Source organism: Hypanus sabinus, unplaced genomic scaffold (genome assembly GCF_030144855.1).
Source record: "Hypanus sabinus isolate sHypSab1 unplaced genomic scaffold, sHypSab1.hap1 scaffold_614, whole genome shotgun sequence".
Classification (NCBI taxonomy): domain Eukaryota; kingdom Metazoa; phylum Chordata; class Chondrichthyes; order Myliobatiformes; family Dasyatidae; genus Hypanus; species Hypanus sabinus.
Genome location: NW_026781470.1, coordinates 120,443 through 148,237, shown reverse-complemented (window position 1 = coordinate 148,237; position 27,795 = coordinate 120,443). Strand labels below are relative to the sequence as shown.

Sequence of the window (27,795 nt, the reverse complement as noted above, 5' to 3'; positions counted from 1 at the left end):
CCTCAGAACAGGGAGCGGCCCCACTCCAGAAATCAAATGCAACCGGGTCTGAAAAAAAACTCCCTCAGGCAGGCGCAAAGAAAGTCACTTCAATATCGTACTTAACTCTTTCTGCTGCAGGGAAGAGCGAGATGATCTCTGACATGATTTACCCAGGGTCCCGAACGCGCAACATTAGCAGTTACAGTTGTTGCCCTGTTTGCCGCGAGTTTCCAGCACCTTATATATATCTCAAAATCGAACCATCTGCAGTTGGCTTGAAAATATTCTTCAAGGATTTTTTTTTTAAACCGGTCTAGGAGACCTTTCCCGGGAAAACGTCTGGCCATTTGGAATGGCCGGAAACCAATTCCACAAGTATTACCGACGGGGTGTGAACCAACAAACATTGCTTGTGAAAAGAGACCCGTTCTTAACCGTGGGCGAGGGGGTTTCTTGTAAAAATAGTTGTCCGGATGGAACTGCAATAATCTCTAGAGTTAGAGTTAATCAATTCCCCTGAATCGAGAGGCGCTGAGGAAATCTTTGACCAAATTTGTTACAGTTGAGTGTGAATATGTATAGTCCGAGGTGTTTGGATTAATTTCAGCAGAAAGGCCGCTCCCGGTACCTGAACAGGTGAGTGACGTTGGAGCTGAAACTACCTACCCCGGGCAGTCCTGTTTACACACAGGGGGCGGAAGCTCAGACCCTCCCAGAACCCGGGCTGGATCAAATTCTCAGCCTGGGACTGGCTGGGTTAAACAGAGAAACTCCGCCCCACTTGTTGCGATGAAAGAAAAAGGATCGATCTGGGCGGAAATCCGACAGAAAGTTTAACGCAGCCTGCTTGTTTTCCTCTTTAGGGTTGCTACATTGATCCCACTCCCGCCTCCTCCCGCTGTCAGACCCGTCCTGAGTCGGTCAGAGTTAGTGTGACCCGGACTGCGGCAGTCCCGCTCTACCCCTGCTCACCCGGCCCTGTCCATCTGTAATGAGTGACCACTCCCGCCTCCTCCCGCTGTCAGACCTGTCCTGAGCCGGTGAGAGTTAGTGTGACCCGGACTGCGGCAGTCCCGCTCCACCCCGGCTCACCCGGCCCTGTCCATCTGTAATGAGTGACCACTCCCGCCTCCTCCCGCTGTCAGACCCGTCCTGAGCCGGTGAGAGTCAGTGTGACCCGAACTGCGGCAGTCCCGCTCCACCCCGGCTCACCCGGCCCTGTCCATCTGTAATGAGTGACCACTCCCGCCTCCTCCCGCTGTCAGACCCGTCCTGAGCCGGTGAGTGTTAGTGTGACCCGGACTGCGGCAGTCCCGCTCCACCCCGGCTCACCCGGCCCTGTCCATCTGTAATGAATGACCACTCCAGACTCCTCCCGCTGTCAGCCCCTTCCCGAGCCGCTGAGAGTTAGTGTGACCCGGACCGCGGCAGTCCCGCTCTACCCCGGCTCACCCGGCCCTGTCCATCTGTAATGAGTGACCACTCCAGACTCCTCCCGCTGTCAGACCCGTCCCGAGCCGGTGTGAGTTAGTGTGACCCGGACCGCGGCAGTCCCGCTCTATCCCCGGCTCACCCGGCCCTGTCCATCGGTTCACAGCCGAGCGGCCTCGGGAGCAGCAGCATCGACTCAACTCTCTGTACGGGGAGAACAAATCGGTTCCAGGCCCATTGATGTCACACCCGGATATCAGACTGTTTTCCCGGGACCACACTGATCACCAACCGGTTACGATATCAGAGGTATGTGTTGTCTATGATTCTGCACAGCTATTCAGCGAGGCGAGGCTCTCTTCGGGATCGGGAGTGGATTTAGTGGGAGAAGGGAGTCCTGACGTGTTCGTGCTAACGAGTCCATTGTCCAGATGGATGAAGAGACGCGAGCTGGGTACGACTGAGTGCGAGCAGAAGGAATCTTTCACCCTGGTAGAAACATATGAAATATCCCCCGGGACGGCGACCCGTCACCGATCTCTCTCGAACAAGAGAAATCAGCAGATGCTGGAAATCCGAGCAACACACACACAATGCTGGAGGAACTCTGCAGACCAGGCAGCATCTGTGGAGAGACAGTCCAGTCTCAATGGAGGCCCCAGGTCGTGTTCTTTACATCGCGCCATTGGTTCCACCGCTCTTCCCTGGAGCAGAAAGGGTTAAATACAATATTAAACTGCATTCACATCTGAACCACAGTGTCTTGTCGAACCGGTTGGGTTGGATTTCAGCGGAACGGCCGCTCCCTGTTCTGAGGAACGTGCTCTGACGGGCAGCCGCTTACACACAGACACTGAGCACCGAGTCTCAGAGGACAACAAGCCCCACCATCCAAATCAGTCAATCATCTGCCCCCTTACCCTTTCCACTCCCGTCCTGATTAAGGGTCTGTTTACACCTATCCAGAGATGCTGCCTGACCTGCTGAGTTCCTTCCAGCATTCTGTGTGTTGCCATGGTTACGAAAGTTCCGTGTGCGGCGTTCGGCGGGGTAATGGCCCACAGTACCCACACTGTCAGAATGTTCTTGGGGAATTAAGGTGAGTATGATTCAACTTCTGATATTCTTTTTCGTATTTATTTCCAACTAACTAGTTGTCTGTGCTTTGGATCAGCGAACAAGTAGATATTTGTTTTTTTTTACGCTACTTCTGCTGCTGGTGCTCTTTGTGTTCCTACTGTTTTCTGTTTGCACGAGTGACATTTTCCACCGGTCAGGTGAAGTTTAACATCAGCGCCCAAAAGTTTCAAAGCAAGGGTGCGAGATGCAAACAGCAAGCACCGTCTCTGTTTCCGGAATTTCCTATTTCAGACCAATACATCTATTGTTCCTGTGTCGATTGAGGGTGTTTTGACCTCTTCTCCACAATGGCCAGTGGAAGCAAAGACGGACTTGAAGTGATGCAGGGATCCGCATGGGGGAATACGTAATGACATTTTAGATCAGTTCAGCCGTGTTCTCATTATCTACACGGCAGTTTCGATTAGACGGGTAGTCCAATTATGGGTTTTGTTGCGTTGACTGGAAAAACTCTGACAATTCAATTAATGTGAGCTTACTAATATGTGAAGGGAGATATTATGTTATTTATATAGTTGATCTGAACACAAGCGGTTTGCTTGATTTAATGATTTGCGTTCAGCTTTGTGTGTTAAACGTGTGCCCCAGCTGTATTAAGGTGTCGAACTTCTGACTCATTCAGTGAGCTGGCCAGCACAGTACGGGACCGAGGGACGCGCTCCCCGTTCCCCATCCCTGACTCTGCAGCCTCCACATCTGCCGCGCGCACCAGCTCAGCGCCCCGCCCACTGCGCTCGCGCACCAGCTCAGCGCCCCGCCCACTGACCTCGCGCGCACCAGCTCACCGCCCCGCCCACTGCCCTCGCGCGCACCAGCACACCTCCCCGCCCACTGCCCTCGCGCGCACCAGCTCACCGCCCCGCCCACTGCCCTCGCGCGCACCAGCTCAGCGCCCCGCCCACTGCCCTCGCGCGCACCAGCTCACCGCCCCGCCCACTGCCCTCGCGCGCACCAGCTCAGCGCCCCGCCCACTGCCCTCGCGCGCACCAGCTCACCGCCCCGCCCACAGCCCTCGCGCGCACCAGCTCAGCGCCCCGCCCACTGCCCTCGCGCGCACCAGCTCACCGCCCCGCCCACTGCCCTCGCGCGCACCAGCTCACCGCCCCGCCCACTGCCCTCGCGCGCACCAGCTCACCGCCCCGCCCACTGCCCTCGCGCGCACCAGCTCAGCGCCCCGCCCACTGCCCTCGCGCGCACCAGCTCACCGCCCCGCCCACTGCCCTCGCGCGCACCAGCTCACCGCCCCGCCCACTGCCCTCGCGCGCACCAGCTCACCGCCCCGCCCACAGCCCTCGCGCGCACCAGCTCAGCGCCCCGCCCACTGCCCTCGCGCGCACCAGCTCACCGCCCCGCCCACTGCCCTCGCGCGCACCAGCTCACCGCCCCGCCCACTGCCCTCGCGCGCACCAGCTCACCGCCCCGCCCACTGCCCTCGCGCGCACCAGCTCACCGCCCCGCCCACTGCCCTCGCGCGCACCATCTCAGCGCCCCGCCCACTGCCCTCGCGCGCACCAGCTCACCGCCCCGCCCACTGCGCTCGCGCGCTCCAGCTCAGCGCCCCGCCCACTGCCCTCGCGCGCACCAGCTCACCGCCCCTCCCACAGCCCTCGCGCGCACCAGCTCACCGCCCCGCCCACTGCGCTAGCGCGCACCAGCTCACCGCCCCGCCCACTGCGCTCGCGCGCACCAGCTCACCGCCCCGCCCACTGCGCTCGCGCGCACCAGCTCACCGCCCCGCCCACTGCCCTCGCGCGCACCAGCTCACCGCCCCGCCCACTGCCCTCGCGCGCACCAGCTCAGCGCCCCGCCCACAGCGCTCGCGCGCACCGGCTCACCGCCCCGCCCACAGCCCTCGCGCGCACCAGCTCAGCGCCCCGCCCACTGCGCTCGCGCGCACCAGCTCAGCGCCCCGCCCACTGCGCTCGCGCGCACCAGCTCAGCGCCCCGCCCACTGCCCTCGCGCGCACCAGCTCAGCGCCCCGCCCACTGCCCTCGCGCGCACCAGCTCACCGCCCCGCCCACTGCCCTCGCGCGCACCAGCTCAGCGCCCCGCCCACTGCCCTCGCGCGCACCAGCTCACCGCCCCGCCCACTGCCCTCGCGCGCACCGGCTCAGCGCCCCGCCCACTGCCCTCGCGCGCACCGGCTCAGCGCCCCGCCCACTGCCCTCGCGCGCACCAGCTCACCGCCCCGCCCACTGCCCTCGCGCGCACCAGCTCACCGCCCCGCCCACTGCCCTCGCGCGCACCAGCTCACCGCCCCGCCCACTGCCCTCGCGCGCACCAGCTCACCGCCCCGCCCACGGCCCTCGCGCGCACCAGCTCACCGCCCCGCCCACTGCCCTCGCGCGCACCAGCTCACCGCCCCGCCCACTGCCCTCGCGCGCACCAGCTCACCGCCCCGCCCACTACCCTCGCGCGCACCAGATCACCGCCCCGCCCACTGCCCTCGCGCGCACCAGCTCACCGCCCCGCCCACTGCCTCGCGCGCACAATCTCACCGCCCCACCCACTGCCCTCGCGCGCACCAGCTCACCGCCCCGCCCACTGCCCTCGCGCGCACCAGCTCACCGCCCCGCCCACTGCCCTCGCGCGCACCAGCTCACCGCCCCGCCCACTGCCCTCGCGCCCACCAGCTCAGCGCCCCGCCCACTGCCCTCGCGCGCTCCAGCTCACCGCCCCGCCCACAGCCCTCGCGCGCACCACACGTGGCCAACCCACTGGAGATTTTCAAGCCTCCTCGTCAGCTGTCTGGCTCTACTTCTTCAAGCATTGGCTTGTCCGATCTTCTTGCTGTCGGATGCACTCATAACACTTTCCTTCAGCATCCAGTTTCAAAGTCGTCGATTGTTTTATAATCAGCCTCACTAACAGTCCAGCTCTCACAGCCATACATCGCAACTGGAAATACCATAGACCCGACTCTACGATTCTTCGTAAACGATGTCATGTCCCTGCGCTTTAGAATTTTATCTAATTTTCCCATTGCTGCCCTGTCCGGAAACAAGAGTTTTTTTTTTTTTGTTTGTTTTTTTTTTAATTTCGTGGCTGCAGTTACCATCTATACAAATCTTTGAACCGACAAAATCTGTTACTGCTTCTACTTCCTTTCCATTTATTACCACGAAGTTGACAGGGCTGGCCGGTGTATTGAGGAACAAGTCAACTTTCCCACTTTCTTCTTTCACGCTCATTAGAAGCTTCCGCAGATCCTTCTCACTTTCAGCCATTGGAGTTGCATCACCCGCATGTCTGAGGCTGTTAATGTTTCATCCGGCAGTTTTACAATTCCTCCCTCGGAGTGTCAGGCACCCTGAGCCCATAGGCTACTCCTGGACTGATCCCACTTACTGTTATTTAATGATTTATGGTTTCTATATTGCTATATTTCTAACACTATTCTGGTCTTCAGTTTCATTCTGAATATTGCAACAAGCGGCTCATGGTCTGAGATTGCCAGAGACCAGAGGGACAGATGAGTTCACTCACTGCGGCGAAACTGGGCTGTGAAGCGGTGCTTGCCACGCTGTCCTTCAGCAGTCAGGGCCCTGAGTGCAGGAGTTGGGACATTATTTTCTGTGAGATAACATCAGCCCAGTAAGTCCCCTGATTTAACCTTGTCGTAGGACAATTTACGAGCTGCCCACCGGCACGTCTTAAGACTCGGGTGAAACTGGATCATCCGGAGGATAACCATACGATCGCGGTGAGAAACTGCAAACTCTCAAAAACTTTCAGAAATTGAAACCGGGTAGTTCCAACTGCAAAGAGTTCTGTTAACCACAATCGGGCCGTTTTATAAGTCGTTGGTGAGACTGTGTTTGCAATACAAATTATAGTTCCAGCCACCCCGTTTGAAAAGGCTTGATGAAAGTGGAAGCAGTGCAGGGCTGATTTGTGAGTGTGTTGTCCGGGCCAGAAGGCCTCAGTGCTGGGGAGAGGATGCCACTCTATGTCCTTACTCCCTGATGAAAGTGGAAGCTGTGCAGGGCTGATTTGTGAGTGTGTTGTCAGGACCGGAAGGCCTCAGTGCTGGGGAGAGGATGCCACTCTATGTCCTTACTCCCTGATGAAAGTGGAAGCTGTGCAGGGCTGATTTGTGAGTGTGTTGTCAGGGCCAGAAGGCCTCAGTGCTGGGGAGAGGATGCCACTCTATGTCCTTACTCCCTGATGAAAGTGGAAGCTGTGCAGGGCTGATTTGTGAGTGTGTTGTCAGGACCGGAAGGCCTCAGTGCTGGGGAGAGGATGCCACTCTATGTCCTTACTCCCTGATGAAAGTGGAAGCTGTGCAGGGCTGATTTGTGAGTGTGTTGTCAGGGCCAGAAGGCCTCAGTGCTGGGGAGAGGATGCCACTCTATGTCCTTACTCCCTGATGAAAGTGGAAGCTGTGCAGGGCTGATTTGTGAGTGTGTTGTCAGGGCCAGAAGGCCTCAGTGCTGGGGAGAGGATGCCACTCTATGTCCTTACTCCCTGATGAAAGTGGAAGCAGTGCAGGGCTGATTTGTGAGTGTGCTGTCAGGGCCGGAAGGCCTCAGTGCTGGGGAGAGGATGCCACTCTATGTCCTTACTTCCTGGAATGTAGGAAACTGAGCAGCGACCTTAGAGAAGTGTTTTAAATTATGAAGGGCAGAGGAACCGACTCACTCTGGTTTATTTCTGCTGCAGATAATAGCCAGCAGGTGGTACTTCCTTCCACCCGGAAGGCGGACAAGCAGACGGCAAGCAAGCAACGTCAGTCAGATTCAAAATGGACACAGGTATGCTCACTGGGCTCTTTCTCGTTAAAACTCTGTCATCATGGTACACGTCTAGTCGAATCATCAATAATTCAGAGTAATAAACGTGGGCGCTAAAGGGGCACAAACAGTGATAGCAAACGGTGTCTTTGATCGCACTGGTAAAGCGGCCTTGAGCGATGGAACAATTCATCAGGTCCAGCGCAGGGACCTAACAACGGAAATAGCCGAATAACTCCGGGCAAATCTTCACCTGACTGAAAGGAGAAGGAGCTCTTGGAATAAGGCGGGTGTGGGTAACACTCAGACAGCAATACACCAGCGGGCAATGTAACAGTCCAGGGAGCAGATGGAATTCCTGTCAGTATTTGGGACGCCCTGATGTGGGAAACGCCTCCGACAGCCAGTGAGAGAAACAGATGTTGTTTTCTCTTTGGGAAGGGAAATGCTGAATTCTCCCCGGATTTTTGGGTTGTCGGATAGTGGAGGTGCGGGCTGTTTCCCGCAGTCTGCTTTCTGTGGCCGAGTTAAAGAACGGTATATTGTGGGAGAATGGGCTAGGTGCAGGAGACAGCGAGCAGGATAAATTTTAAACAGGGAATCTGAGTGAGCTACCAATATAGGGTGAACGGGATAAAATTGAAACAAGAGAGTAAGTAGAGAAGGCAACACACACAATGCTGGACGGACAGCAGGTGAGGCCGCATCTCAAGAGGGAAATCAACAATCGAGATTTCTGGTTCAGGAATGTTAAGCAGAAACTTTGTATATTGATTTCAAAGATGTCTCGCTGACATAAAGTAGAGTCAGGACTAGAGGAGCATTCTTTTGGGTGAAGGTCTGTGACGAGCCGTGTCCGCAAGGGTCACTGCTTCGCCATGCGTCTTGTGTGATGTATATAAATTAGTAATAAACTATGCATTACGCAAAACGATTACATAATCACATGGGTGGACTGATTCGTCGATTTACAGAAGTTGGCGCTGTCTTGTAAATTTGAGACTGTTGTCGAAATGTTAAGCATCCAATTATAAATATGAACAGACAGTCACCAGGTAAAATGAATTAGGGCAAATATGAGGAGTTAAACTTTGGGAGGTGAACTTCGCGAGTAACTTGCACAGTGTTTGCTGGGACCGTTAGCAAGATTGATGTACGGAAGGGTCTTGTGATGGATGTGCTTAGTTTCCTGAAATTGGCAACACAATTGGCAGCGTGCAACGGCAAGTGGGAGGTGTGAGTATGCATTTTTGAAAATTGTGTTGTATCTAGAAGAATTTTGGTTAAGAAATACATTCGATATTGTGCACTGATCTGATAAACACATCGCGAGAATCATGTGCAGTGTCTGGAGAGAATGCAGATGTGTGCAGCAATGATTACAGAATATTGGCTTCCAGAAGAGGTCGAACAAACTCAGGTTGCTTTCTCCGGACCGGTGGACACTGAGACCTTTTCTCAGAGAAACGTGTGAATTTATGATAGGCATAGCTAAGGCAGCTAGTCTGTAACTCAGGGCAAATGTTATATACCCGAGCAAATAGGATTAAGGTTAGAAGGGAAAGTTCAAAAGGGATCTAGGAAGCATGTTGTCTTTAGAAATAGATCAGTTTCTGGAATGTGCTGCCGAGGGAGGGACTAGAAACGGACTCTCGGCAGCATCTAAGAAACGTTTGAACTCATGCTTAGGCCGGGAACGGAGGGATATTGACCATGTTCCTGAAGAAGGGACTGGTTTAAATTGGCATCGTGTACATCTACTATTTTATGTTCTGTGACTGACTACAGATCTGAACTCGGCCATCTCCGCCTTCCTGTCAAATTGTGATGATCACCAACTGTTCCGGTTGACGAGATTCTACAAGAAGCGACTGGAGCAGGCGATTGAGGAGGGTGTGGAGGGAGTCGGCTTCATGTTAATGGGCGATGATCACTTCACCGGGCAAGAGTATCACGTAAGTGAGAGGGAAGTACACTGAGTGTAGATTCTACTGAATTTATCATAGACCGACTGAACCGGTGTAACGGCACCTCTGGGCTATGAAAATCCTACAATGTTTGTGGTCAACATCAAGAAAAGAGTTTTCGTTTGCGGATACACTGAGCCTTTATTCATCACTACAAACCTCTGACCAGTTTTCCGAACACTTTCAGTTTTGGACAGGTTAGGATGCAGACAATGATTGACAGGTGACTTTAGTGTGTGACTCTTGACGGACTTTGCAAGTGGACAGATAACCACTTTACACCTCTTTCTCTGACGTCACATCATGCTCCCAATCCGCGACCTTAAGGGTCATTCATTAGTCTGTATTCTCCTGATAAATCTCGGGTTTCTCACAAATCAAAATTATAGTGATTAATTTCTCAGCTCATTTCTCGAGTCTTCCTTAAAGCCCATCATCAATTGAACCAGACAGAACTGAATCTCGTCTCTGTTAAACTGCTGATCCGTTTTGTTGGTTAATATCACAACATGCCTCTTGGTTCCATTACTTTCTGATCCTTGTGAATGTTCCACTCTGAGTTTGTAACTACCACCACATATACTATTAACATTGAAAAGTGCAAAATCAGTATCACTGGAAATATTCCAAGCATCTAAAGCTAACACAGAATTACAAATAAACAGCTTAACAGTCGTCCTTCTGATACTGGAATGCATTCACCTATTGCCAGGCAGACCATACCGAACTCGACGTTCCACAGGAGACAGCCGACAATTTCGATCCAAACCTCTTTCTCAACGTTACTACACGTGCACAGAAGATCAGAATTTGTTGTCTGCTCCTCACTGCCAATTCCCAGCTGTCTGCTGACACTGGACCCCTCATGGAGCCTGGCAGTGAAGTGTGAACCTTCTGTGGTTCACCAGCAGTTACGCCAGGGAAAATCAACAATGACCCTCTCATACTTCGACCTACATTGAACTCTACAGTACAGTACAGCACAGAAACAGGCTCTTTGGCCCATCTAGTCCTCACTGATCTAACTTTTTCTGTGCCTCCAGCTACTCCGTAATTTCATTCCTAACAATCGATTCCTACAACTTCCCAACCACTGATGTCAGGCTAACAGGTCTATAGTTTCCTTTCTACTGTCGTCCACCCTTCTTAAATAGATCAGTAACATTTGCAATTTTCCAGTCATCGTGGACAATGCTAGAATCTATCGACTAATGAACAACCATTGTCAATGTTTCCGCAATGTCTCCAGCTACTTCCTTCAGAACCTGAGGGTGCATTCCATCAGGTCCAAGAGATTTATCCATTCTCAGACCATTAAGCTTCCTGAGCACCTTCCCAGTCGTAATTTAAACTGCACATTCTTCACTTCCCTGAGACTCTTGAATGTCCGGTGAACTGCAGACTTCTTCCACTGTAAAGACTGATGCAAAATACACATTCAGTTCCTCTGCCACCTCTGCGTGTCTCACTACAATATTTACAAAGTTATTTTCTATTGGTCCCATATCTACCCACAGCTCTGATTACACGTTATATACTTTAAAAATACTTTAGGTATCTTCTTTGACGTTAGTCGCCAGTTTCCTTTCATAATTCATCTTTTCCTGACAAATGTCCTTTTTTAGTTTTCTTCTCCAAGCTTTTAAAATCTTCCCAATTCCCGATCCCCAAGTGGACTCAACAACAAGCAGTTCTAAAAAAGCCATGTCTCAGACAATCTACAAATTTCCTCTTTTGATGTCCAGTAGTGGCCAGGTGTTTCCAATCCTCTATCATATAAAATCGCCAGCGATTATCATGACGTTGACCTTTGACAACGTCTTTTATATCTCCTGCTGTAATTTGTAATCACATCCCGGCTGCTGTTTGGAGGCCTGTATACAACTGCCATTAGGGTCCTTTTACCCTTGCTATTTCTTACCTCAACCCATTGAGTTTCTACACTGTCCGATCCTATCTCAACACATTCTAATGATTTAATATTTTTTCATGTAGACAGGGCCACACAACCCCCTCTACCTACTATCCAATCGTTCCGATATACCATATATCCTTGGAATTTCAGCTCCAAATTGCAGCCATCTTTTAGCCAAGTTTCAGGAATGGCCACAATGTCATACTTGCAAATATTTAGCTGAATTTCAAGATCGTCTATTATATTTTTTGTAGTTGTGTGCATTCAAGTATAACACTTTCAGTCGAGCCTTTGTTGCTCTCTGTGTTAACGGCACAACGCGTCTATTACCCTGTAACTCAAGCCAATGGTTGTGATTGTCCTTACCTCCTGCGTATCCTTTCTATCATCTATGTTTCCCCATTCTCATCCCTAACACTCTGGTTCCCAACTCCCCGTCAAATTATTTTAAAATCTCCCTAACAACTCTAATAAATCTGCCTCTAATCTAATTTCTGTATTCAAAACTTTGATTTATGAAGACCCACGCCCTTAAGGTTTTACAACGCTATCTACTTTTGGCAACAGTTTCAAGAAATTTTTGATCTCTACTCCTTGATACCTTGGACTTAGCAAACTGCTCAATGTCCTACCAATAAATTTATTCGTGCTATCGTGCTTTGTCCACAAAAAAAAATGCAACACCTCACACTTGTCCTCATTAAATTCTAACTGATAATTTTAATCCACCCTTTTCCAGATGTTCTAACTCCCGCTGGAAGCTTTGATAGCCTTCCTCGCTGTCCCTACTTTGGTGTCATCCACAGATTTGCTGACCCTCTTTATCACATTATCATACAGTGTTGATGGATGATATAAATGACAGACAACATCAGACACAGCACAGGTCCCCGAAGCACAACACTTACTCATAAGCCTCCAGTCAGAAAGCAAACCTCCACTACCTGTCTTAGCTTATCTCACAAACCCAATATGTAAACTAACTTACTTTCATGTAATGACTAAGAAGCGACTTAATCGTACTGACCAGGCTCCTATGATGGACTTGTCAAAGATCTTGCTGCAGTTCCTGTAGACAACATCCACTGACTTCATTACTTGCTTGGTAATTTACCCGAGAATCTCTAAGATTGTTTAGACAGGATCTACCAGGTACACATCAGTATTGACAATTCCTAATCAATCCTTGCCCATCCAAATACTTATATCGAGTTTCTCTAATAACTACCAATAACTTTACCACCACTGGTGTCAGGCTCTCCGACCTGAAATTCCTTGGCTTATTCCTACAGCTTTCTCAAACAGCAGAACATTATCTAGCACTCAACACTTTCGCATCGGACGTTTTATAATGTTGTAATCCAATGTGCTGATCCACGCTCTAAGCTCACCTGCCTGTCCAACAATAATCCTTGCATTGAAATAATACGCAACTTGGAACATTAGTTTCACCATGTTCACCCTTTAATGTCCTGACTCTGGAAAATGGCTTAACAACATTTTTCCTACACAGCCTCTCCACCTGAAGCCTTCCATAATGCAACATCTGATCAGCCACACATTAGACTGTATTATCGTTCTATTTCAGACCTCACTCGCACGTGCTGAGAACAGTACCCTGGAGTTCCTGCCCTTTAGCTTAGCATCTAACGACATAAGCTCACTTTGCAGGACCTCATCAGATTTCCTACTCTTGTCATTGGTGCCAACGTGGATCACGACCTCTGACAACTCATCCTGCCCTTACGAATGTGTCAGACTCGACGGAAGATATCCCTGACATTGGCAAGACTTCATCCAAAAGTCTCCTTCTCGTAAAGAGAATCTCCAGCCTGTTCTCCTGACCATTGAACTCCCCCTGTCAGTGCAGCTCACCATTTCTCATCCCTTGTGAGTCGCAAAACCAAACTCTGTACCAGAGGCATAATCTCAGTAGCTTCCCTCTGCTAGGCAACACCCCGAAGCAGAAAGCTGTACACCTGTTACAGAGGAGTTTTCGGTAGTGGTTGCCTATCCCCTGCCCCCCTCCTGACATTTACACAATTACCTACTGACTACGCCTTGAGTATATCTCCGTCCCTGAACAGTCTGTCAGTCAACCTTTTAGCATTCTGAGTGATCGTGGGTTCATCCAGCCCCAGCTCCAATTCCTCAGGACAGTCTGTAAGAAGCTGCAGCTGGAGGAAAAGCCTGAAGGAGAAGTTGTCAGGCTACCCCTGTCTTGCTGCATCATGTAGGATGAGCATTGGACTATTCTGCTTGGCATTCCCACTGTTCTAATCATGAAAAAGAGGGAAAGTATTACCCAAAATCTACCTAAAGCCTCGGCCTCTCCGCACTGAACCCTCTCTGACACAAAACCTCAAATCCCCACTCTATTTCTGGCTCACTCACGCTATGCGTGCTCTTCTTAAAACCCGTCAAGTAGATAATAACCCCGCCATCTGTTGCGTGCAGGAACTCCTGACTGAGCCGGCTCGCATCTTTCAAAATCTTCACCCCGCTATGAACACTTCAATGGCTGTAACTGATTTACAGCGAGTAGAATGCGGTGGGTCAGTCCATGTTCAGGGTAGATTTGTACCCACCCCTCCGCTACTCAACATATTCCCCATTGTTCATTACAGAGCGTGACTGAGCTGGCGGAGAAGGGAAATCGAGCGGGCGCTTCCAAACTCCTCCTGGATCTGGTGATGGAGAAGGGCTCGGGGGCCCAGAGGGTGATGTGGGAATCCTTTGTGAAATTACATCACCATTTACTGAAGCTTAGCAGAATACTGAATGAAATACGGGAACATGGTAGGGTGAACCATACACTGTGTGTTACAGATGTAAATACTGTTGAATTTCCAGTATTTCACAGAACAGACCTCATGCAGGTTAATCTGTTTGAACAGGTGATGGCCAGTTCGCCTACATGGACACTGAGCGGGGTTTATCTGAAGTACCCAAGCATCTGAAAGGTAAGCGATGGACTGGATATTTCAAAGTCTTTGATTCACTCTGAGTGTCATTGAGAGTAGTCCCAAAAGCAAAACACAGACACAGAACTACCAGGAACAGGACTAGGTGTGAAAAGGAACCAAAGGCAATGGGGCCGAAAGGACACTAGACATGACACAGGCCCCGGACGAGACAATGATTCCGGGCCTGGGCTAGGACTTGACGAGGATAGCGGAACCAGGACATGGAACTGGGAACTAGGAGCCTGGGCTTGGACTTGACAAGGATAGCGGAACCAGGACATGGAACTGGGAACTAGGAGCCTGGGCTTGGACTCCGAGCCAGAGACTGGACAAGGACCCGGAACCTGGGTCTTGACTCGGGATCGGACTCCAGAACAAGGCGAGGGCAGGCCGAGGCTACAGGACGAGGAGAGGCAGAGGCAGGGACCAGAGACTCTTGGACGGGACAAGGGAAACTTAGCACAGGACGGGGGAATCCTAGCATAGAACTGGCCAAGGATCTCTTGTGCGGAGCGAGGCATATGACGTGACGAGAACCCAGAACCTTGGTCGAGGGAGAGACAACAGGACTGGGCATGAGACTCCTGGACAAGGGAACCCCAGCAAAGGACAAGGGAGTCCCAGCACCGGGCAAGGCACGGTACTCCTGTGTTGACCGAGGCACATAGACATGACAAGTACCTAGAGCCTTGGTGGAGGAAGAGATAGGAACATGGAACACAGAGCTGGGATACCTGCTTGGGTACAGGTCGTAGGGCAGGGACTCATAACAAACAACACAGAGCAGGTCCCCTCCTTGGGCACAGGACCGAGGGCGGGACTCTTCAAACAGAACACAGAGCAGGTCCCCTACTTGGGTACAGGTCGTAGTTCCGGGACTCATAACACAGAACACAGAGCAGGACCCCTCCTTGGGTACAGGATGTAGGGCCCGGACTCATAACACAGAACACAGAGCAGGTCCCCTCCTTGGGTACAGGATGTAGGGCCGGGACTCTTCAAACAGAACACAGAGCAGTTCCCTCCTTGTGTACAGGACGTAGATCCGGGACTCATAACACAGAACACAGAGCAGGTCCCCTCCTTGGGTACAGGTCGTAGATCCGTGACTCATAACACAGAACACAAAGCTATTCCCCTCCTTGGGAACAGGTCGGAGGGTAGGGACTCATAACACAGAACACAGAGCAGGTCCCCTCCTTGGGTACAGGTCGAAGGGCCGTGACTCATAACATAGAACTCAGAGCAGGTCCCCTCCTTGGGTACAGGTCGGAGGGCCGTGACTCATAACACAAAACACAGAGTAGGTCCCCTCCTTGGGTACAGGTTGGAGGGCCGTGACTCGTAACACAAAACACAGAGTAGGTCCCCTCCTTGGGTACAGGTTGGAGGGCCGTGACTCGTAACACAGAACACAGAGCTGTTCCCCTCCTTGGGTACAGGTCGTATATCCGGGACTCATAAAATTGAACACAGAGCCGGGACCCCTCCTTGGGTTAGGGAGCAGGGCCGAGGCTATTTTCACAAAACCCTGAACACGACGCGACAGTTCCCAAGGCTAGGTAGCGGCAATTCGGCCGAACCTACCGAGCGAAGGCCTGGACATAGACGAGGCTCCAGACACAGGCAAGTCGAGGCAAGGCTCCAGGCAAAGTCGAGGAGAGGCAAGGCAGGGCTCGAGGCGAAAGGTGAAGGGAAGGGACACACACAGTGGGTTTGGACAGGATCAATCCGGCAGCCAGAGGCTGAATCCTGAAGCTATTCATGAGGCCAGCCCAAACGAGAATCAGCTGCCTCAACAGAAACTGGGGAACTCGGAAAAACTGGAATAAGGAACTTGGACCGAACCGTGAACCGGAATGCCGATTTCACGGACAGGACCATGACACTGAGAGCCTGAATACTTGTTTTTAGAGGCATGTTTTGAGACTGTCAGTGTTCAGGCGACGCTCCTTGTGTTGTGACTGTCGGACGGATAACCATTTGCTTTTGTTCAGAACACCTTTTTACCGTCCGGGTCTTCGGCTGTGCACGTGGAGTAATCAATGAGTTTGCTGAACAGACATTCCCGTCAGTCAAAAATGAAGCATAGAATATAGAACATTGAAAGGTATAGAACTGCCTGGCCCTTCCGCCAATAATATTGAGCCGACCTTTAAACCGTGCCTTCCATATAACCCCCCACCTTAAATTACTCAATATACCTGTCTCTTAAAATTCACTTTTGTATCTGGCTCAGTCAGCGCATTCCACGCACCAACCACTCTCTGAGTGAAAAAACTTGCTCTTTTATCCACCTTGATCTTCCCACACCTTACAGGTCCTCTTGTTCTGAGCGGTGGTGCCCTGGTGAATAGGATTTGGCTGTCGACTCTATCTATTCCTCTTAATATCTTATACACTTCTATCATGTCTCCTCTCATCCTCCAAACAGTTAAGCCCTAGCTCCCTTAATCTATGATCGTAATCCATACTCTCCAGTCAGGAGGCATCCAGTCAATTGTAGTCTATATCCTTCCTAATGCTTCCACATCCTTCCTATAGTGACACGACCAGAACTGCACGCAGTACTCCAAGTGTTACCTAACCAGATCTGCACCATTACCCCGTGACTCTTAAACTCTATCCCTGGACTTATAAAAGCTATCACACAATAAGCTTTCTTAACTACCATATCTACCTGTGAGGCAACTTTCAGGGATTTGTGGACATATACCCCCAGATTCATCTGCTCCTCCACTCTACCAAGTATCCTGCCATTTACTTTGTACTCTACCATGGAGTTTGTCCTTCCAGAGTGTACCACCTCACACTTCTCCGGATTGAACTCCATCTGCCACTTCTCAGCCCACTTTTACCTCCTATCAATGTCTCTCTGCAATCTTCGACAATTCTCTACACTATCCACAACACCACCAAGCTTTGGGTCGTCTGCAAACTTGCCAACCCACCCTTCTACCCCCACATCCAGGTCTTTAATAAAAATCATGATAAGTACAGGTTCCAGAACCGATCCTTATGGGACACCACGAGTCAAAACCCTCCAATCTGAATGTACTCCCTCCACCATGACACTCTTCTTTCTGCAGGCAAACCAATTCTGAATCCAACTGGCCAAGCTTCCCTGGATCCCATGCCTTCTGACTTTCTGAATAAGCCTACAGTGTGGAACTTTGACAAATGTCTTACTAAAATACATGTAGATCACATCCACTGAACTATCCTCATCTATATGCCTGGACGCATCCTCAAAGAACTATATAAGGCGTGTTAGATACGATCTGCACTTCACAAAGCCATGCTGACTGTGCCTGATCAGACCATGATTTCTATATGCCCATCGATCCTATCTCTAAGAATCTTTTCCAACAGCTTTCCCACCACAGACGTAAGGCTCACTGGTCTATAGCTATCCGGGCTACCCTTACTGCCTTTTTTGAACAAGGGTATAACATTCGCCTCCCTCCAATCCTCCGGTACCATTCGTGTGTATAACCAGTACAGAAAGATCCTAGCCAGACACTCCGCAATATCTTCGCTGGCCTCGTGGGGAATGTTCCGTCAGGGCGGGGACTTATCCGTCCTGATGTATTTTAACAGCTGCAAAACCTCCTTTCTTTAGTAGAACATCAACCTCACTCATATTGTCCTCATCGCCATCGTTCCCCCTCAGTGGTGAATACCGAAGAGATGTATTCATTGAGGACCACGCTCACTTCCACAATCTCCAGGCTAATCTTCCCACCTTTATTTCTAATCGGTCCTTTCTTCACTCCTGTCATCCTTTTGTTCTTCACATAATTGAAGAATGCCTTGGGGTTTTCCTTCACCCTACTCGCAAAGGCCTTCTCTTACCCCCTTCTTCCTCTCCTCAGCGCCTCCTTAAGCCCCTTTTTTGCTACCCTCTGATCCTCTATAGAACTATCTCATCGTGGCTTCCTAAACCATGCTGCCTTCTTGCACCTGACTACCTTTTCCACCTCACTTGTCACCCATGGTTCCTTCACCCTACCATTCCTAATCTTCCTCACCGGGGCAAATTTATCCCTAACATCCTGCAAGACATCCCTAAACACCGACCACATGTCCATAGTACATTTCCATGCAAAAAAAGAATCCCAACTCACACCCGAAAGTTCTAGCTTTATATCCTCATAACTTGTCCTTCCCCAATTAAAAAAAAATCCTGCCCTCTCTCATTGTATTCTTGTTCATGATAATGCTAACGGCCAGGGATCGGTGTACACTGTCCCCAGATGCTCACCCACTGAGAGATCTGTGAATTGACCCGGTCCGTTACCTAATACTAGATCTAATATGGCATTCCCGCTAGTCGGCCTATCAACATACTGTGACAGGAATCCGTCCTGGACACACTTAAAAAATTCTGTCCCATCTAAACTATCGGAACTAATCAGTGTCAATCAATGCTCGAGCAGTTAAAGTCACCCATGATGAACACCCTGTTATTATTGCACGTTTCCAAAATCTGCCCCCCCAATCTGCTCCTCGGTACTCTGCTGCTACTAGGGGGCCTATAGAATTCTCCCAATAGAGTAACTGCTCCCTTCCAGTTCCTGCCTTCCGCCCATACTGACTCAAAAGCGATTCCTGCTACATTACCTAAACATTCTGTAGCTGTAATAATATACCTGACCATTAATGCCACCCCTCTTACCCAACCCCCCCCCCCCCCCCGTATCCCTTATAAAAGACTGGAATCCGGGAATATTGAGAAACAATTCCTGCCAGCTCACATTTCTTCACCTTTGCTCCTCATGCTTCTTGCAAAGAAATACCCGCACTTTAGCCCTTCTGCCTTGCTACCTTTATACACTTTATCCTGCTTCAAAGCCTGTTTATGTTAGATCTGGCTTTACACCATGCAATATATTTGCAGCTCTCCCATGACCAGTATCCTCTTCCACCTCAGGATGTGCTCTGGCACTCTGGTTTTCCTCCACCTGAAAGTATCGTCCAAATCCCCTGAGCAGCAATAGCAAACCTTGCCCTAAGGATGCTAGTCCCCCTCCAGATCAGGTGCAACACGTCCCGTCGAAACAGGACCCACCGTCACTGTAACAAGGCCCAATTTTCCAGAAGCATGAAGCACTCCCTCCTACAACAACTCCGTAGCCACGTATTTAGCTGCATTATCTCCCTATTTCTAGCCTCACTGGCACGTAGCAGGCTCATCCTGAGATTGCATCCCTGAAAGTCCTGTCCTTCAATTTTGCACCTTTATCCTTAAACCGTCTTTGCGGGACCTCCACCTTCTTCCTATCCACGTCATTGGTCCCTACTTGGACCACGACATCCGGCTACTCACCCTCTTTCTTTACCCTCCTTCCCTTCTGAGCTGAGGATCCAGTCTCGGTGCCAGAGACGCAACCACTGCAACTTGTCCCTGGTCGGTCATCCCCACAAACAGTATCCAGAACGGTACGCCCCCCGCACCCACTTCTACCGTCTGCAGTGTTGCAGAGTTCAGCATAAGCTGAACAGTGAAAGCAGTGAAATCCCAACTCCACACAACATTCTCCTCTCCAGAATCACGTGTCCACTTTGTGCTCGCTGGAACACCGGGGAATCTACAAACGCGAACAGCGGATCTGAATTCTGGGACATCGTTCATTTTCACACAATCTTATCTCCGATTTCCCGACCTCACCCAAACTTAACATTTTTTTTTACAAATTAGGGGAAATAAGTGGGTGTTCCGTGTTCATCAGATCAGGCTTTGATCACCTACTTCTGTCCGTCCTCAGATGTTCAACAGAAACACAAGGAGACTCTGCGGACACAGACTGAAACACTGAGAGGGAACACGATCCTGATGAGGGAGAAGGTGAAGGTTTTCCGGCTGGTCGACCGATACGCTCAGCTCACGGTCATTTCTACTGTTCGAGATCGGACACTGGTGGAACACGAGCTGCTGGCAAGAGGCACAGACCACGAGGAGTGGAGACAGAAACATCTGCGCAGCGAGCTGGAGAAAATCCACATTGATCATCTGTTTCACAATAGTTACTCACATAGTTTCCGGGACAAAATGAAAAGATTCATCACACGATCAACTTCGGGATGCTCGGTAGTAATGGCCGGAGTCCCGGGGATCGGGAAAACGACACTGGTACAAAAGATTGTTTACGACTGGGCCACGGGGAAAATATTCCAACAATTCCACTTTGTCTTCTGTTTCAAATTTCGGGATTTAAACTCCATTAACTGCAGAATAAATCTGATGGAACTAATTCTGGATCAGTATCCATACTTTGGGAATTCTCTGAGAAAGGTCTGGAAGAACCCAGAGGGATTGTTGTTTATATTCGATGGTTTAGATGAATTCAAACACAGAATCGATTTTGATGACAGTCGGAGATACACAGAACCCAAGCACCAGCGCCCAGATCCCGAGTGGCGGTGCAAGTTGTCTGACATTGTGTACAGTTTAATCCAGGGCAAGCTGCTCCCAGGGTGTTCAGTGCTGGTGACCACCCGCCCCACTGTGTTACATTTGTTGGAAAAGGCGAACATCAGTGTTTGGACTGAAATCCTGGGATTTGTTGGTGAGGAACGAAAGGAATATTTCATCAGGTATTTTGAAGATCAGACGGTGGCGGAAGCTGTTTTCAAACACGTGCAGGAGAACGAGATCCTGTACACCATGAGCTACAACCCATCCTACTGCTGGATCCTCGCTCTGGCACTGGGCCCCTTCTTCTCACAAAGATTCAGGGACCCGCAGAGAGTTCCCAAGACCATCACCCAACTGTACTCATACTATATTTACAATATCCTGAAAAACCACGGCCGGGAGATTGAGAACCCCCGTGATGTGTTACTCAGGGTGGGTCAGATGGCCTTCAGAGGAGTGTCCGAGAAGAAGATTGTGTTTACAGACGGAGATTTGATCAACTACAATCTGCAGCCGTCCCAGTTCCTGTCCGGGTTCCTGATGGAGCTTTTGGACAGAGAGGATTCTGCCCAGAGCGTGGTGTACACATTCCCACACCTCACCATCCAAGAGTTTGTAGCTGCAGTCGTACAATTCCTGAAACCACATAGCGGGGATATCCTGAAATTTCTCACTGAAGCCCACAACACGACAGATGGACGATTTGAAGTATTTCTCCGTTTTGTTGCTGGTCTCTCCAACCCAATGACAGCTCGGGGCCTGGAGGAGTTTCTGGGTCCATTTCCTCATCAAACAACCTGCCGGGTGATTGATTGGGTGAAGGAGGAGGTTAAACGCCAGAGTAGAAACACGGGTGACACTGGGAGAAAGAGACTCCTGAACACATTGCACTACCTGTTTGAGTCTCAGAATCGTGGTCTGGCTCAGGCCACACTGGAATCTGTGGACACACTTTCATTCACAGGAATGACACTGACACCGATTGACTGCGCGGTCCTGTCTCATGTCATCGGACTCTGTGATACAATAAAACACCTCGACCTGGAGAAATGCAACATTCAGTGTGAAGGAATCCAGCGACTGGGACCCGGGCTGCACAAGTGCCAGGAGTTGAGGTAACTTGACTGATCTCTCACTCTGAACTCTGAAACTGTTCTATTGTGCTGTTTCAAATTTGGTAAAATTGTGGATAGGGTGGTGAAGAAAGCTTTTATTATGATGGCCTTTATAAATTGAGTATAGGAGTTGGGATGTAATGTTAAAATTGTACAAGGCATTGGAAAGGCCGAATTTGGAGTATTGTGTATAGTTCTGATCACCGAATTATAGGAAAGATATCAAGAAAATAGAGAAAGTACAAAAGAGATTTACTAGAATTTTAGCTGGTTTTCAGCACCTAAGTTACAGGCAAAGGCTGAACAAGTTAGGCCTTTATTCTTTGGAGCGGAGAAGGTTGAGGGGGGACCTGATAGAGGTATTTAAAATTATGAGGGGGATAGATAGATAGAGTTGACGTGGATAGGCTTTTTGCATTGAGATTAGGGGAGATTCAAACAAGGGGACATGAGTTGAGAGTTAGGGGGCAAAAGTTTGGCAACACGTGGGGGACTTTCTTTACTCAGAGAGTGGCAGCTGTGTGGAACGAGCTTCCAGTAGAAGTAGTAGAGGCAGGTTCGGTATGTCCATTTAAAGTAATATTGCATAGGTATACGGACAGAAAAAGAATGGAGGGTTATGGACTGAGTGCGGGTCGGTTGGAGTAGGTGCGAGTAAGCTTTCGGCACGTACTAGAAGGGCCGAGATGGCTGTTACCGTTCTGTAATTGTTATATGCTTCTATATAAATTGCAGTAAATCAAATAATGTGACAAAGAACTGCAGGGCTGCTGAGTAATTACCCAGGATATAAACGTTTTGTGGGATGTTGGTGACTTCAGTCGATAACGGCCGTTGGTTTAATGGTAGTAAATAACATGAATGGCCTTGTTTCTGGCTGCCCGTTACACGTCCATTGACAATCTTCCTTCTCACTGTTACTGACACCCAGACCGACACTGACTGCAACTGATGGGTCAAAGCTTCACACAGCCTTCACTGTCAGGAACAAGAGACCATCAGCAGATTGCCCCGGTGAAAAGGAAAGAAATACCATTGAGAGATTGTCCTACCCCACCCTTTTCCGTGCCTCTCTCTCACACTCAGTCTAACTGTGTGACGGCTCACTAGCAGATACCCAGATCCCATTCGGGTACCTCCTCTGCCAATTGTGGACCTCATTTGTGACCCACCCCTCCCGTGCAATCTATTTCTGAATCCCCTCGTTTTGTAGGATTATATTTTCCCATCGGCATACTCCTCTGGGATCTCTTCCAGATCCGCTTCCTTCTGTAGGATGTGTTTTCCTTTCTTCTGTCGGATCACTCTACTTCATTCCCCTTCTTTCTGTAGCTTCAATCTTCCCATCCCTTTACCTTAGCTGGGATCTCCCCTACCGTCTCCCATCGACACTCTCCAGATTCACAAATCTTTCTCACTGTGGGATTTCCTCCCACACTTCAACCCTGCTCTTTCCAACACTCTCAGGTGAGGAACACTTTTCTGACAATCAGGGAATGAGACAGAATACATGGAGTTTACAGTGTCACACCAACAGACTGACCGACTGACTTTCTATGAATCCCCTGGAGCTAGCCAGTGAGGGACATTGACAGTGACGGGAACTCCGATCAGTGATTTACCGAAGGGTTTATTTTTTCCTAACATATCCGAGTAAGAGAAATTCCCTCAGACACTCGGTTTGAATCACTTTGTTCATCAACTTGTCTGTTTTTGTTTAGACTTGGGAAGAATAAACTGGGAGATTCAGGAGTGAAGCTGGTGTCTGCTGCTCTGAGGAACCGGGTGTGTAATATACAGGAACTGTGGTAAGTACCAGACTGTGGGAGATTGTGTTTACAGTCACTGGGTGTTTGACACTGAACATTAATGTGATCAGTAATTGTGTTACCGATTATCACTGGGGATTTGTACCGTCTCCTGTCTCTCTGTGTCCTTCACACTCACTCTTTCTCATCTCCAGGCTGAACAAAGTCGGTCTCACAGATTCTGGAGCCGAGGATCTCGCCTCCGCTCTCAGTACAAACCCATCACTGACAGGTCTGAGTCTGAGTGGTAACAAATTGGGAGATTCAGGAGTGAGACTTGTGTCTGCATTTCTGAGGAACCCGGAGTGTAAAATGCAGAAACTGGGGTAAGTACCAGACTGTGGGAGATTGTGTTTACAGTCACTGGGTGACAGACACTGAACATTAATGTGATCGGTAATTGTGTTACTGATAAACAATGGACATTTCTACCGTCTCCTGTCTCTCTGTGTCCTTCACTCCCACTCTCTCTCATCTCCAGGCTGAGGGAGATTGTGTTTACAGTCACTGGGTGTCTGACACTGAACATTAATGTGATCAGTAATTGTGTTACTGATAAACACTGGGGATTTGTACCGTCTCCTGTCTCTCTGAGTCCTTCACCCTCACTCTCTCTCATCTCCAGGCTGTTCGATGTCGGACTCACAGATTCTGGTGCCGAGGATCTCGCCTCCGCTCTCTGTACAAAACCATCACTGACGGAGCTAGACCTGAGTGGTAATAAACTGGGAGATTCAGGAGTGAAACTGGTGTCTGCGGCTCTGAGGAACCCGGAGTGTAAAATACAGAAACTGGAGTAAGTACCAGACTGTGGGAGATTGTGTTTACAGTCACTGGGTGTCTGACACTGAACATTAATGTGATCAGTAATTGTGTTACTGATAAACACTGGGGATTTGTACCATCTCCTCTCTCTGCGTCTTTCACCCTCACTCTCTCTCATCTCCAGGCTGGACGGTGTCGGTCTCACAGATTCTGGTGCCAAGAATCTCTCCAACGATCTGATTATAAACGGATCACTCACGGATCTGTACCTGAGTGGTAATAAACTGGGAGATTCAGGAGTGAAACTGCTGTCTGCGGCTCTGGGGAACGCAGAGTGTAAAATACAGAAACTGTTGTAAGTACCAGACTGTTGGAGATTGTGTTTACAGTCACTGGGTGTCTGACACTGAAAATGAATGTGATCCGTAATTGTGTTACTGATAAACACTGGGGATTTGTACCGTCTCCTGTCTCTCTGTGTCCTTCACCCTCACTCTCTCTCATCTCCAGGCTGAGGGATGTCGGTCTCAGAGATTCTGGAGCCGAGGATCTCGTCTCCACTCTCAGGACAAACACATCACTGACGGAGCTGAGCCTGGGATCAAACTCGCTGACAGACCGATCGGTCCCCGTTCTCCGCCGCCTCATACCGACCCTCACGAGTCTGGAGCTGATCATGTGAGTGTTTGTGTGAGAGTTCAATGCGATAAAATATCAGAGGACCCGGGGGTTTTCTGGTGATATTTGTCTGTGAGTTTTGCTGAAGCATTAACCCCGGTCCCCTGTTACTGACACTGTTGTGTAATCTGTTTATTTCATCTTTATTCTCCCATCTGTTTCAGTCTGGACGTGAATCGGTTCAGTGTGACCGGGAGGAAGGAATTGAAGGAATGGGGAGTCAGAACCGGACTGAGAGTGGCTGTGTGAACATCTGAATGTGCGAATATTCCCGACCGCGGGATGGGGACATTTTAGCAGATTCCTCGTCCTTCCCTTTAACTCCCGCAGTTACCATTAATGGCCGCGCGCAGGGTGTAATTCCCAACGGTTTGAATGGAACTGGCTCCAGTCTCGAACTCGGTGATGTCGGAAGCGTTCCCGCAGAGACGTATTTCCGCCTGTTTTCCAGCGGCGCAGCTTCCGCCGGATGTGCGGGTTCGAGACTCTCCCGGTGAGACCCCGCGGAATCACACATACAGGAGGAGCCCGGGGGCCGGGGATCAGTCTGGCACACCAGTGTCCCGGGATGGGATTATCCCGGGAGAGAATGCTTTTGCTCCCTTGGCTGCATTCTGCATTCTGCAGTCTGGCAGATACAACGATGTTAAATTGACAAAACCCTCGGCAATGACCTTGGATTTGCAGCGATCCCGGACACGGCCCTGAAGTGTGTTTTTATAAGTATCGTTTACGCGATGCAGAGTGACGATGATAAACGAGACTGATTAATGCACCTGTCACGCATTGTCGCCGGTCAGTTAATTCTGTGTGACTGTGAGTGAGTCGGGAACAGTGTGGCGACCCACTTCCTGCGCAGCTGCACTGGGTCACAAATAGCCAGCGCGCCGGAGTATCTCTGACGCCAATTTCCGCCCGGAGACGGCGGACGCTGGGGATTAAATACCAGCTCTGCGAAGTATGAATAAACTAGTCTCGAAACGACTTACCGACTGCGAGTCGTCGTCTCTAGCTCTGAATGTAGTACATCGCTAAAACAGCTTATTTATTCCCGCAAGTCAGCAGTTCACATACTGTTTAATTTGCATTTATCATGATGAAATCAATAAACCGCTGTAACTTCCTGCTTTGGTGTCGGACTTGAGTTTGTTTGAGGTTTCTGCTGCCCCCGCAACCTGTGCACCACAACAGTGGGTCGGAGCTCCTCACACTGACACAGTAGCGTCTCAGCTCCAGGCTGAGGGAGGTCGGACTGGCAGAGTCAGGGTGCCCAGGATCTCGTCTCAAATTAATCCCCATCCTGGCTAACCGACCCCTCCTGTACCCCGCAGACAGTTAATATCGGCTAGAATATCAGACGTGAGTCACTGAGGTCCCGAGTACGAGACGGATGGAGGGTGGAATATGGGCGTGAAACACGGTGAATCTCCCTTCGCACCGTCCCATCACACACTCCCGGGGTCAGACACAGAGTGAATCTCCCTCCACACCGTCCCATCACACATTCCCGGGGTCAGACACAGAGTGAATCTCCCTCCACACCGTCCCATCACACACTCCCGGGGTCAGACACAGAGTGAATCTCCCTCCACACCGTCCCATCACACACTCCCGGGGTCAGACACAGAGTGAATCTCCCACCACACCGCCCCATCACACACTCCTGGGGTCAGAGACAGACTGAATCTCCCTCCGCACCGTCCCATCACATAGACCCGGTTGATAAGCAAATTTGACATCTACGGTGGAGAACTAGCCAAGGATGAAATCGAAGATATGGATACTTTTGCAAAAACGAGATCCCACTCCTTGGCGTTCTCATTCACTGTCCGTACTCCTAACGGGACGCCTTCCCTTCCCATCCACTCCCTCGCCTCGCTCTCAATCAAAGGCTATCTTCTCTCATTCATTCCCACCACCTGCAATCCTAACAGGATGCACCACCACCTATTCGCTGCCATCGCCCGAGCACTGTCTGCATTCCAGATAGGATCTACCCCTTCACATTCATTCTCACCGTCCGCATTCCCGATAAACCCCACCCCTTCCCATTCATTCTCACCGTCCGCACTCCCGATAAACCCTACCCCTTCCCATTCACTGCTTCCATTTGCATCGCTAACAGGAAGCACCCCCCACCCATTCGCTCCCATCGTCCGAACATTCCGACTGGATCCCACTCTTTTCCTTTCTCTCCCAATGTGACCCACCCATTCCCGTTCCCTCCCAATGTGACCTACCCATTCCCGTTCACTCCCAATGGAACCCAACCCTTCCTGTCCACTCCCAATTGGACCCAGCCCGCCCCATTCACTCCCAATGAGACCCAGCCATTCCTGATCACGCCCAATGGGATCCAGCCCGTCCCATTCACTCCCAAAAGGACCCCCCCATTCACTCCCAATAGGACCCACCCTATTCACTCCCAATAGGACCCACACCCCATACATTCCCAATGGGACCCACCCCATTGACTCCCAATAGTACCCGTCCCATTCACTCCCAATAGGACCCACACTTCATTCCCAAGGGGCCCCACCCCATTCACTCCCAATAGTACCCGCCCCATTCACTCCCAATAGGACCCACCCCATTCACTCCCAATAGGACCCACACCCCATACATTCCCAAGGGGACCCACCCCATTGACTCCCAATAGTACCCGCCCCATTCACTCCCAATAGGACCCACACTTCCCATTCATTCCCAAGGGGACCCAGCCCTTCCTATTCACTCCCAGGATCATCGTTCCAATGAGATCCCTTCCAGTTCATTTCCAACGGGTCTGTGAACCTGGGAATTTGGGTGGACGCCGGAATTCCGAGTTTAACAGAACTCAGGGATGCGTTTACGGAAATTGACGAGAACGCCGATTG

General features: G+C 50.5%; 1 protein-coding gene across 2 annotated transcripts; it reads left to right on the top strand.

Annotated features, from left to right (window-relative positions):
- Nucleotides 1–303: 303 nt before the first annotated feature.
- On the top strand, nt 304–26,027 carry LOC132389625 (NACHT, LRR and PYD domains-containing protein 3-like). Of its 2 annotated transcripts, none has more exons than XM_059962131.1 (12): nt 304–1,722; nt 7,217–7,308; nt 9,076–9,242; nt 13,797–13,968; nt 14,067–14,132; nt 19,904–21,668; nt 23,390–23,476; nt 23,632–23,802; nt 24,102–24,272; nt 24,426–24,596; nt 24,752–24,919; nt 25,084–26,027. In XM_059962131.1, the coding sequence occupies exons 2-12, from the start codon at nt 7,299–7,301 to the stop codon at nt 25,166–25,168; spliced, it is 3,033 nt and encodes a 1,010-aa protein (XP_059818114.1). In that variant the 5' UTR covers nt 304–1,722; nt 7,217–7,298; the 3' UTR covers nt 25,169–26,027. The 2 variants fall into 2 exon arrangements, with proteins under 2 accessions (XP_059818114.1, XP_059818115.1); XM_059962132.1 differs by lacking the exon at nt 304–1,722 and adding an exon at nt 1,770–2,512.
- The last annotated feature ends 1,768 nt before the right edge of the window (nt 26,028–27,795 follow it).

What these genes read in the sequence shown, in the direction of transcription:
- LOC132389625 (XM_059962131.1), top strand. An exon ending in TCACCGGGCAAGAGTATCAC is followed by an intron (nt 9,243 to 13,796) that starts GTAAGTGAGAGG and finishes TGTTCATTACAG; the next exon opens with AGCGTGACTGAGCTGGCGGA. An exon ending in TGTAATATACAGGAACTGTG is followed by an intron (nt 23,477 to 23,631) that starts GTAAGTACCAGA and finishes TCTCATCTCCAG; the next exon opens with GCTGAACAAAGTCGGTCTCA.